This window comes from Coregonus clupeaformis, chromosome 7 (assembly GCF_020615455.1).
Source record: "Coregonus clupeaformis isolate EN_2021a chromosome 7, ASM2061545v1, whole genome shotgun sequence".
NCBI classification, from domain to species: Eukaryota; Metazoa; Chordata; class Actinopteri; order Salmoniformes; family Salmonidae; genus Coregonus; species Coregonus clupeaformis.
In genome coordinates, this window is record NC_059198.1 from 26022973 (window position 1) to 26039627 (window position 16655).

Here is a 16655-nt window from a genome sequence, read left to right on the forward strand (position 1 = left end):
TGGGGATGCTTTTCTGCAAAGGGGACAGGACGACTGCACCGTATTGAGGGGAGGATGGATGGGGCCATGTATCGCGAGATCTTGGCCAACAACCTCCTTCCCTCAGTAAGAGCATTGAAGATGGGTCGTGGCTGGGTCTTCCAGCATGACAACGACCCGAAACACACAGCCAGGGCAACTAAGGAGTGGCTCCGTAAGAAGCATCTCAAGGTCCTGGAGTGGCCTAGCCAGTAGCCAGTCTCCAGACCTGAACCCAATAGAAAATCTTTGGAGGGAGCTGGAAGTCCGTATTGCCCAGCGACAGCCCCGAAACCTGAAGGATCTGGAGAAGGTCTGTATGGAGGAGTGGGCCAACATCCCTGCTGCAGTGTGTGCAAACCTGGTCAAGACCTACAGGAAACGTATGATCTCTGTAATTGCAAACAAAGATTTCTGTACCAAATATTAAGTTCTGCTTTTCTGATGTATCAAATACTTATGTCATGCAATAACATGCAAATTAATTACTTAAAAATCATACAATGTGATTTTCTGGATTTTTGTTTTAGATTCCGTCTCTCACAGTTTAAGTGTACCTATCATAAAAATGACAGACCTCTACATGCTTTGTAAGTAGGAAAACCTGCAAAATTGGCAGTGTATCAAATACTTGTTCTCCCCACTGTAATTAATTACAAAATTATTGAAATAGTTTTCCTTCCAAAAATGTTTAGGTATGCAGTTTTTCTGTGTTGGAATGGTGTCGGCGTACCCCAACAATAGAATGATGAGGTAAAAATATGAATGCGAGTAGATGGCTGATTGGCCAGCTCATCCTCCTCAGGAGGATGACATCATCCTCTATGAGGAAATGGCAAGCATGTTTTAAATGGTCTGTTTGACATACAAGTTTGAAGTGTTTTTCTCCAATTTGATGCTTTCGCCACAACATTATTTGGGTACGAGTTAAGAGTATGAACTTTTAAAAGTGAGATTTTCACTGGACAGTTACTTTAATGAATAATTCCTGCAGGTAAGATCAAGAAGTGGACAGAATTAAGATTTTAATGATCCTATGTGATGAGATGATTTTTGTTTCTGCCTCGCTGGTCATGATGCTATGGGAAAATAGCGTGTCTGCTGAACCGTTTCAGACAAGGCAGGAAGTTATGCAATTTTTTTTTGTCATTTCCCTGATCGTAGCAGTGACTGAGCTCTTCTCTGGCCGCTGAAGTATGTACTCCGCTCTCTCTGATTCATGTGAGTTTCAAATAGGAGCTGATTAATGTACGACTTCAGGAGGGAACCCAGGAATCGGGCCCGTCATGGCTGGCTCTGACACTTCAAGGACCATCTCTTGCATTTGCGTGTTTGAAGTATTTGCTCAGCAGTCCTCTGTTGGGACTCCCAACGAACTGAATTATTTTTTCAAAGACACAACTGACTATGGAGCAGGAACTTCAAACTCTAGACTTTGGCGCTTTGAAATCCTTTGTATCTAACGTGCCACATAAAATTGGAGGATAAGGCCGGCTCCCACCACCGTGGAGGGTTGTGGTATTCTCATTAATTTTCTCAGCATGGATTTGAGTGTATAATTCAGCAGAGCTCTACAATGTTAACCTTTAAAAAAAAACTGCTGCAATATTGTAAATAGTTTGAGTAGAACCTTTTTATAGTTTCTGATGTTTCTATTATTGTTAAATTCACTGAAGATAACAATAGTTTGATTGGTTTAAATGTTAAATTATGTAGTGTAATTTGGTCTCAAGGTTCTCATTTTTAAGACATGTCTGCTGTTATGTTTAGCTTAATGACAAAGTTTAAATTGCTATATTGTAAATAAGATATGTAGTATTAACAATGTGTTTTCAGTGATTTCTGCAGATCAGTTTGATATTTCATGATATTAAAGTTGGTTTCTTGTCATTTGAAAAGATTATATATCTTTTGTTTCTGTTTGTGGCAAATTGTGATAGTGGGACACCCATCTACCCTATAATTTTGAACTGCGTTTTAAATTAGGGAAATTAAGTGCAGTGTAATCACTTTTTCCATACCTTCATGTGCCAATTATTGCTGCCTTACTGGGAAAGCAGAAACTAATGTAGAGTTGTGTATAAAGTGATCACTGAGATGTAGTGTAACTATAGTGTCTATTACTGAATCCTGGTTTATTTGGTTGCTTGTCACATTTTGCACTAGTGTAAAATAAACTATTAAAGAGATGTTCCGGAACTTTGACGTAGTGTAATTATTTTTTAAACCTCCCACTTTGGGCTGGATGTGTAGGTCATATATGCAAGAAAAAAGGAATGTCCGCAACTCCGGTCAATCTGACGAAGATCCCACTCTGATTGAAACTTTGTCTTTATTGTGCATCAGATTAAATCACCATGGAAGCATACCAGAGTTGTGGACATTCCTTTTGTCTTTGATATGTTCTTCTGTCCTGCACCTGATAAGTTGGATGTGCATATTTTTTTTATTTTTTTCTATAGTTCATATGCATAATGTATACTGAACAAAAATATAAACGCAACAATTTCAAAGATTTTAGGCCCACCCACTTGGCATCCAGGCCCATCCACTGGGGAGCCAGGCCCAGCCAATCAGAATGAGTTTTTACCCACAAAAGGGCTTCATAACAGACAGAAATACTCCTCAGCACCCCCACCCCGACGATCCCACAGGTTAAGAAGCCGGATGTGGAGGTCCTGGGCTGGCGTGTTTACACGTGGTCTGCGGTTGTGAGGCCGGTTGGGAGCACTGCCAAATTCTCTAAAACGACACTGGAGGCAGCTTATGGTAGAGACATGAACATTCAATTCTCTGGCAACAGCTCTGGTGGACATTCCTGCAGTCAGCATGCCATTTGAACGCTCTCTCAAAACTTGAGTCATCTGTGGCATTGTGATGTGTGACAAAACTGCACGTTTTAAAGTGGCCTTTTATTGTCCCCAGCACAAGGTGCATCTGTGTAATGATATGCTGTTTAATCAGCTTGATATGCCACACCTGTCAGGTTAATGGATTATCTGGGCAAAGGAGAAATGCTCACTAACAGGGATGTAAACTAATTTGTGCACCAAATTTGAGAGAAATAAGCTTTTTGTGCATATGGAAAATTTCTGGGATTATTTATTTCAGCTCATGAAACATGGGACCAACACTTTACATGTTGTTTTCATACAGTGCATTTGGAAAGTATTCAGACCCCTTGACTTTTTCCACATTTTGTTACGTTACAGCCTTATTTTAAAATGGATTAAATCATTTTATTTCTCTCATCAATCTACACACGCAATACCCCATAATGACAAAGCTAAATGTATATTTTTTTTCTCAAATTTATACAAAATACAAAACTGATATCACATTTACATAAGTATTCAGGCCCTTTATCCAGTACTTTGTTGAACCAACTTTGGAAGCGATTACAGCCTCGAATCTTCTTGGGTATGACGCTACAAGCTTGGCACACCTGTATTTGGGGAGTTTCTCCCATTCTTCTCTGCAGATCCCCTCAAGCTCTGTCAGGTTGGATGGGGAGCATTGCTGCACAGCTATTTTCAGGTCTGTCCAGAGATGTTTGATCGGGTTCAAGTCCGGGCTCTGGCTGGGCCGCTCAAGGACATTCAGAGACTTGTCCCGAAGCCACTCCTGCGTTGTCTTGGCTGTGTGCTTAGGGTCATTGTCCTGTTGGAAGGCAAACCTTCACCCCAGTCTGAGGTCCTGAGCGCTCTGGAGCAGGTTTTCATCAAGGATCTCTCTGTACTTTGCTCCGTTCATCTTTCCCTCGATCCTGACTAGTCTCCCAGTCCCTGCCGCTGAAAAACATCCCCACAGCATGATGCTGCCACCACCATGCTTCACCGTAGGGATGGTGCCTTGTTTCCTCCAGACGTGACGCTTGGCATTCATGCCAAAGAGTTCAATCTTAGTTTCATCAGACCAGAGAATCTTGATTCTCGTGGTCTGAGAGTCCTTTAGGTGCCTTTTGGCAAACTCCAAGCGGGCTGTCATGTGCCTTTTACTGAGGAGTGGCTTCCGTCTGGCCACTACCATAAAGGATTAATTGGTGGTGCTGCAGATATGGTTGTCTTTCTGGAAGGTTCTCCCATCTCCACAGAGGAACTCTGAAGGTCAACTCCCTGACCAAGGCCCTTCTCCCTCGATTGCTCAGTTTGGCCGGGTGGCCAGCTCTAGGAAGAGTCTTGGTGGTTCCAAACTTCTTCCATTTAAGAATGATGGAGGCCACTGTGTTCTTGGGGACCTTCAATGCTGCAGAAATGTTTTGGTACCCTTCCCCAGATCTGTGCCTCAAAACAATCCTGTCTCGGAGCTCTACGGACAATTCCTTTGACCTCATGGCTTGGTTTTTGCTCTGACATGCACTGTCAACCTTGTATAGACAGGTGTGTGCCTTTCCAAATCATGTCCAGTCAGTTGAATTTACCACAGGTGGACTCCAATCAAGTTGTAGAAACATCTCTAGGATGATCAATGGAAACAGGATGCACCTGAGCTCAATTTCGAGGGTTAGGGTTAGACCTGTTTTCTTAAACCTGTTTTCAATTTGTCATTATGGGGTATTGTGTGTAGATTGAGGATTGTTTTACATGTCATCCATTTTAGAATAAGGCTGTAATGTAACAAAATGTGGAAAAGGGGAAGAAGTCTGAATACTTTCCGAATGCACTGTATTTTTGTTCAGTGTATGAGCAGAATTACGTCTTACCTTAATTAGAACTACTGGCTAAAAAGTATGCAAATCTATTTATTTTTTTGTGATAGGGCAACATTTTTATTTCTGCTTAAATAGACATACTCAAACGTAATTATTTTTTAGACACCCGTATAGCAGATGTTTTGGCGGTGTCAGAGGTGGAACTGCATTGGCGGCGTCAAATCGGTGAGAATTTGCCCTTGCAATCATTGTCATGAAGCCACACCCGCCCCACTCACGTTAGAAGTTCAGAATGAGAAAATGTAGGCTATATAGAAATAATTACACTCAAATTGAAAAATCATTAAATAATGAGGATTTCTATGAAGGTGCAGATTCCATCTCATATTCCAGAGTTCAAACATGTAATCAAGGCCCCATGGGATTTCTGTTAATGTAGCCAATGGCAATTTCCGCTTTAGGTATAATGCCGGGAGCCACTTGTGGATTTGAAAGCTCTAACACAGTTCCGCCTCCGACACCGCCAAAACAACCGCTCTGCAGATGTTGGCTAAAGCAGATCTGATTGAATCGATTTCTTTGTCTGGATAGGCCAGAAAATGTGACGAGTCACTCCCTATGCAAATGTCTTGTCTGAAAAGAGAGTGGAAGCAGAGAGCAGACAGATGGGGCTTTCTGGCACTATCAGGTACGGGACCCTACAGCATTCACAGAGCGCTTTGTACATCAAAATGGCAGTCGGAACCGGTCCAGATCCGCTCAAAGTCCCCCATATAGGAGACTTTGAGTAGTGTGCCTTTTTTAAAATTCTGCAACATGATGTCCCACCATACCTCACTGTATACTAAAGGGTGATTTCTCATTTAACCAGTACAAAAAAATACCATAATTTCAGGAAATCTAATCTATAGAATGGTCCTTTGGGGGATGGATTATTGACATTTATATCTAAAGGCGTAATTGACATACAGTTGAAGTCAGAAGATTACATACACCTTAGCCAAATACATTTAAACTCAGTTTTTCACAATTCCTGACATTTAATCCTAGTAAAAATTCCCTGTTTTAGGTCAGTTAGGATGACCACTTTATTTTAAGAATGTGAAATGTCAGAATAATAGTAGAGAGAATGATTTATTTCAGCTTTTATTTCTTTCATCGCATTCCCAGTGGGTCAGAAGTTCACATACACTCAATTAGTATTTGGTATGATTGCCTTTAAATTGTTTAACTTGGGTCAAACGTTTTGGGTAGCCTTCCTGGTGTAACTGAGTCAAGTTTGTAGGCCTCCTTGATCGCACACGCTTTTTCAGTTCTGCCCACACATTTTCTATAGGATTGAGGTCAGGGCTTTGTGATGGCCACTCCAATACCTTGAATTTGTTGTCCTTAAGCCATTTTGACACAACTTTGGAAGTATGCTTGGGGTCATTGTCCATTTGGAAGACCCATTTGCGACCAAGCTTTAACTTCCTGACTGATGTCTTGAGATGTTGCTTCAATATATCCACATAATTTTCCTTCCTCTTGAAGCCATGTATTTTGTGAAGTGCACCAGTCCCTCCTGCAGCAAAGCACCCCCACAGCATGATGCTGCCACCCCCGTGCTTCACGGTTGGGATGGTGTTCTTCGGCTTGCAAGGTACCCCCTTTATCCTCCAAACATAACAATGGTCATTATGGCCAAACAGTTCTATTTTTGTTTCATCAAAAGTACGATCTTTGTCCCCATGTGCAGTTGCAAACCGTAGTCTGGCTTTTTTATGGCGGTTTTGGAGCAGTGGCATCTTCCTTGCTGAGCGGCCTTTCAGGTTATGTCGATATAGGACTCGTTTTACTGTGGATATAGATACTTTTGTACCTGTTTCCTCCAGCATCTTCACAAGATCCTTTGCTGTTGTTCTGGGATTGATTTGCACTTTTTGCACCAAAGTACGTTCACCAAAGTACGTTCATCCAATTGACCTCAACTAGCCGGTGCCCCCGCACATTGACTCTGCAACGGTACCCCCCTGTATATATAGCCTCCCTACTGTCACTTTATTTTACTTCTGCTCTTTTTTTTCTCAACACTTTTTTAGTTGTTTTATTTTTATAATGCACTGTTGGTTAAGGGCTGTAAGTAAGCATTTCACTAATGTCTGCACCTGTTGTATTCGGCGCATGTGACCAATAAAATTTGATTTGATTTGATCTCTAGGAGACGCATCTCCTTCCTGAGTGGTATGACGGCTGCGTGGTCCCATGGTGTTTATACTTGCGTACTATTGTTTGTACAGATGAACGTGATACCTTCAGGCGTTTGGAAATTGCTCCCAAGGATGAACCAGACTTGTGGAGGTCTACAATATTTTTTCTGAGGTCTTGGCTGATTTCTTTTGATTTTCCCATGATGTCAAGCAAAGAGGCACTGAGTTTGAAGGTAGGCCTTGAAATACATCCACAGGTACACCTCCAGCTTCTAAAGCCATGACATCATTTTCTGGAATTTTCCAAGCTGTTTAAAGGCAGTCAACTTAGTGTATGTAAACTTCTGACCCACTGGAATTGTGATACAGTGAATTACAAATGAAATAATCTGTCTGTAAACAATTGTTGGAAAAATTACTTGTCATGCACAAAGTAGATGTCCTAACCGACTTGTCAAAACTATAGTTTGTTAACAAGAAATTTGTGGAGTGGTTGAAAAACAAGTTTTAATGACTCCAACCTAAGTGTATTTAAACTTCCGACTTCAACTGTATAATACCAACTCCATAAAGCAAATATTGTCATATGAAGCTTTACTGCTTGCTCTGAAATATGGGTATTATTTGGATTTTTTCTTACATTAATTTATGAATATTGAAAAATCTAAACATGAATATAGAAAATATACAACTATTTATTTGGCAAATATTTAAATATATTGTTGAACATAATATACTTTACGGGCATATCAATGTTCCAGAGTGGGATCTCTGCTAGTTTTAAAGTTATGGCCCTTTTTATACAGAGAAATTGGTACAGTAGGCAGTGTAACCAAACAGCCCTCCTTTTTCTTGTATCATTGCACATCCTGAAAATCACCAACAGAAGGCGACCATTTTTTGTCCATTTTCAAATTCACACAGTTGGTAAAGCTTACAACGCTTACTGAAATTGAGCGAAATATGACAGCGATTTCTACATTGGCCACTTGACCCTATTTCCACTAGATAACACAGCCACAAAGTCAAAACAGCTTTCCCATTTTGACAACAGATGCTGCTCCGGAGGGCGAAATCAATAGGCGAATATCACAGCCAATCACAACACTGGTGGGTAAGTAATAATGTGAAACACTATCGTTCCACTATTACTCCATTTATATTACGGACATTTTCAGAAATTACAATGCAAAAATTCTAAAAAAAGAAAATCCGATGTGTTGCACCTTTAAAGGAGGCCTGAGTACGGCCAACATGTTATAAATATGCCAACATTGATTAGTTATTTCTCTATTATGCTTTGATACAAACGTCAAATATTTGCCAACAATCCTTCCCCCAAAGGACCTTTCTATGGATTAAAGTTTGTGAAAATCCCCCAAAATCATGGTATTTTTTATTGTCCTGGTTTCGTGAGGAATCACCCTATAGTATTTGAAATCATTCAAGGAGTTAAACAGACAATTGTTTTTAATGAGAAAAAAGCTTTATTTAAAAGTACAAAAACAGACACAGCAGACGTCTATTTACAGGAATAATTTACCTCATTTTCAATCAAAACAGAAACAAAGAAAAATTATTTTATTTGTACATGGTGGTATGTCATTAACGCAAAACGTAAATACATGAATGTAAATAAAATAATTTAGATGTTGAAAATACAAATACGGAAAATCTATCAAATAAATACTGAAGTTCAAATAAAATACATACTAGTAGCAGAGTAATGAAAGGTCACGAATGGTACAGATTCTCTTCAAAGTTAATGCTGCCTCATTCTCCTCATTTACATTCACCATCGGCTAGAAAGCAGTATAGAACTATCATCATGCCTCATTAACTACCACAAATCTAGTGTTTCTGTGGCTGTACATTAAAACTTGAGATCCCATTCATGGTGAAAGTCCACACGATAACCTTTTTTTATAGTTAACATACAATTGCATGATACAAGGTGGAAGATGGTGAGTGAAAGTATAACATCCATTGTATTACACCTGTTCTTTTTTCACACACCCCCTATCACCACCTTGTTTACTCATTTGAATGTTGACATATACAAAGTCATAATTTGGAGCAGCATACTTTATATGTCATGGAACTTTTCTATGAATTTGTAAGTACATCTGCTGAACATACATGTTACATTTCCTATGTGTGTTTACGGTAAATAGCTTGTAGGACTGACAGAGCAAATATAATATAGGAAAGATGTGTAGGCCTCCATGAAACATACTGTAGATATACTCAGGTGAAGAATATACAATAATTTAACCTCACCAGCCTAAAAGGCCACATATAGCAACGTTTACAAGATTAAAATGTAAAAGTACCCACTTAGTTCAGAAACCATCTACCCAATTTCCTTACCATTGCATTATAATGGATCATATCGGAGAAGATGCAATCACCCATGGCATAAATACATATTATCTACATTGCCCTCTAGTTGCTAGAAGTGTCATTACAGTGCCCTGTGCATATGAATTTGCCATCTACAATGTTCAATCAAACTCTAGGAGCAAAGTTCTTTATTTCTACATAGAGAATACTGAGGGATAACACAGCCACCTGCTGTGCAGGAAGAGCATAACTGCTAGTGCTTCCATTCTCAATATTTAGCTGGCAGAGCTATGGTAGATGTGTATGAACCTTTAGTGAGTTTCAATACAACTAGGGAGGAAAATGCAGTTTGGGGTACATAGAAATTCATCTACTTTGTTGGATGTTTATTTTGACACAAAAATATATGTTTTGCACTTGAATATGAGTCATACAATATTGTATACAGTACTGTGGCTTTGTTTAGAACATAATTGAATTAAATTGAAAGCAATAACTGTAACAGATAAGTCTTATACATGTATATCCAATTGACTGCAAAAGTCTCAAACAATTTGGTCAGTAATAATGTGCTTTTTCACAGCATTTACAAAAGACCACCAGCAGAGGTCAGTGTAAAGCTCAGAAAAGGGTGCTAAGTGTTTTCACTTCCTCAACTTTCATTTCATAACTTGCATTCTGCTGTATATTCCGTTCCAAATTGTAATACTTGTATCTGTTTCATAGCTGTCACAAAAGCATCATCAACTCAAACTTCAAAAGTCTTGGAGTTTAGCAATGTGATACAAACATAACTTCCTTATAATAGCATGTGGGCATATGGCAATTAGCTACCAAAGTAAGTATTTCCTATCAAAATATACCCAATCCACCTACTCTAAAAGTCATGACTAAACACAGACAGCCTAATTTGCAAACTAGCTCAGGGTAGTTTGCAGGTAATAATTATGAACTGACCTTAAAAGACACAAACACAACTATAAAGTCAGCAGAATAGATTCATTATGATATAATTGATGCTACAGATAATAATTGAACTATCCTGCTGAGATAGGCCAGTAAATAAGAATAATTTTACATCAGAGGACAATTACAAGATCACACCACTCTCAGGTATTTAATATCCCTATAATAAAGCCACAATTATAGATAAATACACACATGTATATATAAAAACGACTAAATAAACAACTAAATATCAGGAAGAAAACATGGGAATTAAAGTGTAACATATAAACCAAATGAAAACACAAAATGAGAATGATAAGAGCACAGCAATGGCCCTGCCTGAAATAGCAGAGGGCCATGCAGCAGCAAAGTCCCCCTTAGTGCTCTTTACAACTAAGAAACAGGAGACGAGGAAAAGTCATGTCCACTGGGGTAAGAGAACCTTGACAATAGCCAACTCTAGACTTCACTCATGACTAACTTTGATAAGTGCTGAAATGCAAAAACTGTAGATTCTAGATAATTATCTAGAACTGAAACTCATAACCTTCAAAAAGCATACTAAACCTGTGCTTCTTTATGTTGGGTAACATTTTAAGCTAATGTGTCATTGGATTTGGTCATAACACCATTCCTAGAGTTTTATGCCGGGATTCCTCTTACCCAAGAGTCTGTGTCGAAAGCATTTATGTTCAATGTATACCGTTTCAGAGTTACCAACACCGGCAGCAGCACTTTCAGATGACCCAACAGTAGGAATGATTTCTAAGAGGACGGAGTTCTCAATGTAAAGTGACAGGAGGCAGTTGAGCTTAAATTTTCCTTCTCTTGCATTGAAACTAAAATAGAGGCTCTAGCTTAAGTCTGTAATATACAGGAACTTATTTAATTGCATTTCATTTGTCAAGACAGCTCCCATCATCACTACATCCAATATGGATTACCTACCATGAAATATGGCATTGCGTGGAGAGGAAAGTTCAGAGGCAAAATATCATAGGTAAGTGCTTGTCTTCATAACATAAAATAAATGCCACCCTTGGCAATAGTTATAAACTGGCTGCAACTTTAGCAATTTTGGGATAGACCACAAACTATGATCAGAGTCATTCAATCTCCCATTGCTAAAGTAATACCGGAATGGACTGCGGTATTTCCCAAAATGATGCTTCAGGTGTCCTGTGATTTTAGATTTATTTTTGCAGCCGTGTGATTTTTTACATTTGCAAAGCAAGTGATTTTGGTACTTTTACATCATGATCTAACAGTTTCATAGTAAGTGCCATTCAATGATCTGTCGTTTGTCTGACGTAGCCTGATTTGTTGTTTACCTGTACTGTATGATTTAGTTCCTCACAGCTGTAAGGAGGACAACCCATTAATATGGATGTATTATTTTATGTAGGCTATGCTATAATGCTATATACCTGCAAGTCTAATCTACAGTCTAAACCAGATAAAAGTTTTCCTATGTCAAAAGGGCCTGGTTCATCCAGCTAAACATGCTTGGTCAGTTATCAAATATATTGTTTTTTAACAGTTTTCAAGCTGCCCTTGAAATTGGAAATCTTAAAATATTGAACATATTGTATGAGAGTGTAACACATTTTTTTGAATATTACATAGATCATTCCTAGATCAGTTTAAGGCAAAAGCTTCAATGTCTCAATTTTCATTGAGACATTAGTATATGCTTTCATATACAGAAGAAAGAAGGCTTTTAGGCTTAGATCAGCATTTTTTTGTTGTTGTTATTTTAAATATTCATAATGTATTAATATGGTAATTATTACAATAATATATTATTTTTTACTCTGTAAATGCAAGATACCACAGGCATCAGAACTGTCTCAGACCAGTGCTGCCATCGCGGGGTATAATATCAAGTACTCACTCACACTGTAGCATGAGCTGATCTCTGCCGTCAGTCAAGGAAGGAGGGTAAGGAGGCCCAATGCCCTGCCGGTGCTGGGGAGGTTGTAGCACAGTGCACAGACAATGTAGATTATGTACAGTATGTGAAAGAGAGAGAGAGAGAGAGAGAGAGAGAGAAGTGAATGAATGCAGCATCATGTTATCATCACACAGAGCATGTGGCCACTAGACTTCCCTCAGCCTAATTACTGAGCTTCCTCAGCATGGGTCGGGTGCCATTGGTTTCAGGCTAGATCGGGTCGGAACCGTTAAGGACCAGGCGGGACGGGGAGATGAGAGCCCAGTCCTGTCAGCACTAGGAAGGGGCTGAGAAGGAGGTTGGGCTGGAGTTGCGGTTGTTGGTAGACTTGATGATGGTGATGACGCTGGTGGTGGCCACCTTGCCTGTGGAGAGGGGCCCGCGGGTGACAGTCCGGGCGAAGCACTGCAGGGCCTCATACTTTGCGCGCAGGGCGTCCAGTTCCAGCCTCATGCTGGCGTTCTCCCGGGCCAGCTTGTCTACCTCGTGCTGGAGCTCCTGCTTCTGCCTCTCCAGCTCCTCCTTCTGGGTGACCCGCTTGATGCGGCAGCTGGCGGCGTAGCCGCGGTTCTTCAGGGTCCTCCGCCGCTGCTTCAGTCGCACCAAGTCCTCCTTGGTCAGCCCGCGCAGGTGTGTGTTGAGCTCGCGCACCGACATGGCCACCAGCTCGTCATCACTGAGGGTCGGGGCATTCTCACCCACCTCCTTCTTAACCTGCAACAGAGACAGCCGTTGATGAGACTCTGGCCCTTTCCTGAACACATAATTCACATTAAAAGATAGTGTACGAATGCAAACTTACCTTTAAAGCCTTGTTTGCTTTAAACTGAGTCGTCATACCCTGCATGCATAAACTGGTCAGAATCCCACAGACGTCACACTGCAAAACAAAGAAAGGAAAATGATTGTGATTGAAATAAAAAATGTTATTCAAATATATTTGTATACATAATATAGTGTATTCATTGTGAAATGAAAGTGTGGGTTATGAGTGTAGCCAAGTTCAGACACAGCTATCCTAAGAAGCCACTCCCCTTTCTCAAGAAATCTATTGAAGAGATCCCACAACAACATTCCTGAGTTAGTACCATCATCTGTAATCAGCTCAGTAGATTCTCTAGTAACAGAGACTGCCAGCAGAGGTCAGCATCACACTGAAATATGATAATGAATACACAGACTGTTGGGTAAACCTGTTTACTGCTGTAGGGAGGGCCCTCACAACGTAGTTCACTAGACCATAGCAAGACCGCAAGAATAGAAACAGGTCAGCTCTCACCACACAGCTTTGTCTGAGCCCTCTGCTTAGAAACTGGGCATGGGCTATTTTGGTCAAAGCTGTTTTTAGAAAGGCCTATCTGAACACTACACTACAGTGAAACGCATACCTTTGAGACTGCCGTCATGGCCAAAAAGAGAGAGCGAGACTGCTGTGCGCCTGACTGTAAATAAAAGCCCACAGTCTCCCAAGGCTCCATTTCAGCACCCTGACTTGCTCCCTAGGCGACGGCTGCCATGGAAACACCCTTCAAATGGGTGTGGTAGTGTAGTCAAATGGCCAGCCAAAGGGTAAACAAGTCTCATTCATAACCCTGTCATATACATGGTAGACATTACAAGGGCAGGTCAGTTTGAAGAACTTTAAAGTGAGGATCACCAAAAGTATAGGCAGCATGTGTACAATAAGTTTCATAAACTCTGAACATTGGCTCCTATTTTTCATTTCCCTCAGACCTAATGCATAGTCTCTTCCATTTAGATACAGTACTATTCAACCTAACATGGCCTACATTGACCCGTATGAGGCTCCTCTTTATAACACAGAACATATGCCTATGTCAACAGTAAAACTACCCAACAAACAAGCTTACATTTATTGCCATACTGAACTTTACAGTCCTGTAGATATGTGGGAAATTCCTGAAGATAGTGTGTCACAGAGGAATAGTTTCCCTTACAGTCATGGGTGTATTTTTGCCAGGAGACAATGTACTCAATTTTGTTTAAGACTTGTCTGCTTGTCTGGCTTCTATTACACTGGGCTTTCCTGAGCTGCTCCATGCCCTTATTTAACACTGCTGGATATATTTAGCTCACTGTGCTGCTGACACAAAATTCTGCCAGCAAACAATTTAGGTGAACATGTGATAAGTAATACCTCATTAAGAGGCCAAATATTCCGTCCGGCACTTTGAGCTGCACTTTCTCGAACAAGATACAACAACCCAAAGGTTGAGGTTTTAATTACTATTCCTTTCGGGAAATTCATCTCATGTCCCTGGAAATAAATATAGATAGCTGATCACAGCAGTTTCTGATAGCTGTTGCTGGGTTGACCTTGTGTTGAAGAGCTGGAGTGGTTGCACATCTACAACAGAAATACTGTTGCATCGCAAGTCTTAGTAAGAGCTCCTAAGTTGAAAGGGGCAGAATGCCAAATGATTGGTCTGATAATGGAAAGTTCACTGGCTTTGGCACTAAAGCTGAACATATGGTGATCACTAATACGTTCTTAGTCATCCATCCGTTTTGTCTTTTTGTAAAACCACACCGGAGGTACAGCCTATGCCTGGCCGCAGGTTTCGGTAATGAAGGGATACATGAATGTGGAGAGAACACTTACACAATCCTAACTTGGAAAATAAACCGATAGATTCTGTTTTGTGTGGATTTAAGAACCACATAAACACATGTTTGGTGAACCCTCACGTCTGAAACTTGTTTTGGCCATCACCTTTGAACCTAATTTAAAATTCACTTGGGTTTTCAACTTAAATTATAGGAAAAGTAGTTGTGCAAAGCATACAGAACTGCCTTATTTTGGCACATGTATGCAACTTTGAATCAAGCCAAAAACGTAAGACAGCGTTCCAGCAAGTTGGCTGAAAGAGCCTGTTTTGAACTGTTGCATCAGAGGGGAGACCCTGGGTAATATTCCTTGCGACCCGAGAATCATGAAATGGGATAGAAAAAGGCCTCCCTCGCCATACATAACCTCAAGCTTTACAGCTCAGAGGCCACATTGTTTCCTTCAAATTCCTTCTGCATGTGCTCCTCTGTTTTTTGCAAATAGCACTAGGTCGAGCTCTCAAGGTCCCACTTCGCTGCGTTCCTTCTTCCAGAGAGAAAAGGGCAGTAATGTCCCAAGGCAAAAGCCCTGTTTTGATCATCTTTCAGGATGAGCAACAGGCACATTTTACAATTCAGCACTGCTTTTGACTGTGCACATTTGACAGTCCTCCAGAAAACTATTTCAATACTCATCTTTTTGAGTGCTTCTACTCGTGTCTGAGAAGACCTCAAAGTAAAGCCATAGAAGGTGGCTGAAGTGTGGATAACAAAACCACATTCCTGACTGAGCACACACACACACACACAAAGGAAAGAGGCCCCAAGTTTCATTTGGGCGGATAGATGCATTCAGAATATGTCCTGTGTAATGCACCCATCTCTGGGAGGGGGGCTTAGTCTACGCAGATGTAAAGACATCGCTGTAAAATTTTCCAAATGTGTCTCATATCTAAGTCTAACAGCCAGAATGAATCAAGTGTTGACGACTAACAGGGATACAGAGTAGGACTATCCAGAACCAAAAAACGTAGTTAGACAACACTTCAGTTCTCATGATGAGAGAGGGAGCATTTACACACCATCTAAACAGATGGAGAATAGAAACTATTTGCTGGCCACAGGAAAGGCCTGATGATTTCAGCACCATATTTCATCAGCTCACGTAGTCCAGATCATGAGGAAATTACTCATTGTATCAAAGCACACAAGTCCAACTGACAACATTACTGTAGGCTCCGGTTGCAGCCCACTGCTAATAATCACGGTTCTCTGCCCAATTAAACTCTGTTGGAAAAAGTTAACATAACCTTTGTCATAGTTTGTTGTTTAGTCATTCAGTGTAATTGACATCAATGACTGACTCAAAGCTTGAGCCAAGAACTAGGGCTATTCCTTTGCTAAAATACTCTAAACTGAGTTGTCCTTTTACTTAGGTGCATATTAAAATCAGCACCACAGTACCAGCCCAGGCAGTAACCATTATTAATAGACGAATAGCTGCCTATTTGAGCACAGATTGTGACCTGCCTAGAAAAACAAGCCAATAAACTGCAGGCCTGTTATGGTATTAGTCCAGGGACAATGTGTGAAATGTGACTCCATTTTGTTTTGGTCATTCAGACATCTGCTCAAATTCAAGTCTGTGTGCTTGGGTTATGACAGGTACTGCTCTGGGGCCCAACCTTTCACTAGAATAAACAGCACATCAAAGAGCTGAGTGCTCAGGTCCTAGTGATAGATGACGTGTTGGCTTGTCTTGGCTGCTTGTTTTCCGTCTCTTTTCTAATTGTTTTGGAGTGTGGGTTCGGTGGACAGACATGCTACGTTCCTCTGAGAGAGGAGAGCGTGCTGGATGGAGCTCCTCTCTGCTCAGAATGTCTCCTCTGTTTTCTCAGGGAGGTGGGGAGGAGAGAGCCTTCCTCCAGACTATGCTGTGGTCGTGCACTCTGCTCTGCTCTCCACTCCAACACAGCACATTTGG

General features: G+C 40.6%; 1 protein-coding gene across 1 annotated transcript in view; it reads right to left on the reverse strand.

Annotated features, from left to right (window-relative positions):
* Window positions 1-8325: 8325 nt before the first annotated feature.
* Window positions 8326-16655, reverse strand: part of LOC121569541 (transcription factor MafK-like) — a 28745-nt gene continuing 20415 nt past the window's right edge. The window contains exons 2-3 of the mRNA XM_041880595.2: window positions 12906-12983; window positions 8326-12817 (exon numbers count right to left, since the gene is read on the reverse strand). Coding sequence (XP_041736529.1) covers window positions 12380-12817; window positions 12906-12950 — 483 coding nt within the window. The 5' untranslated portion in view covers window positions 12951-12983 and the 3' untranslated portion in view covers window positions 8326-12379. The remainder of the gene's footprint in view (window positions 12818-12905; window positions 12984-16655) is intronic.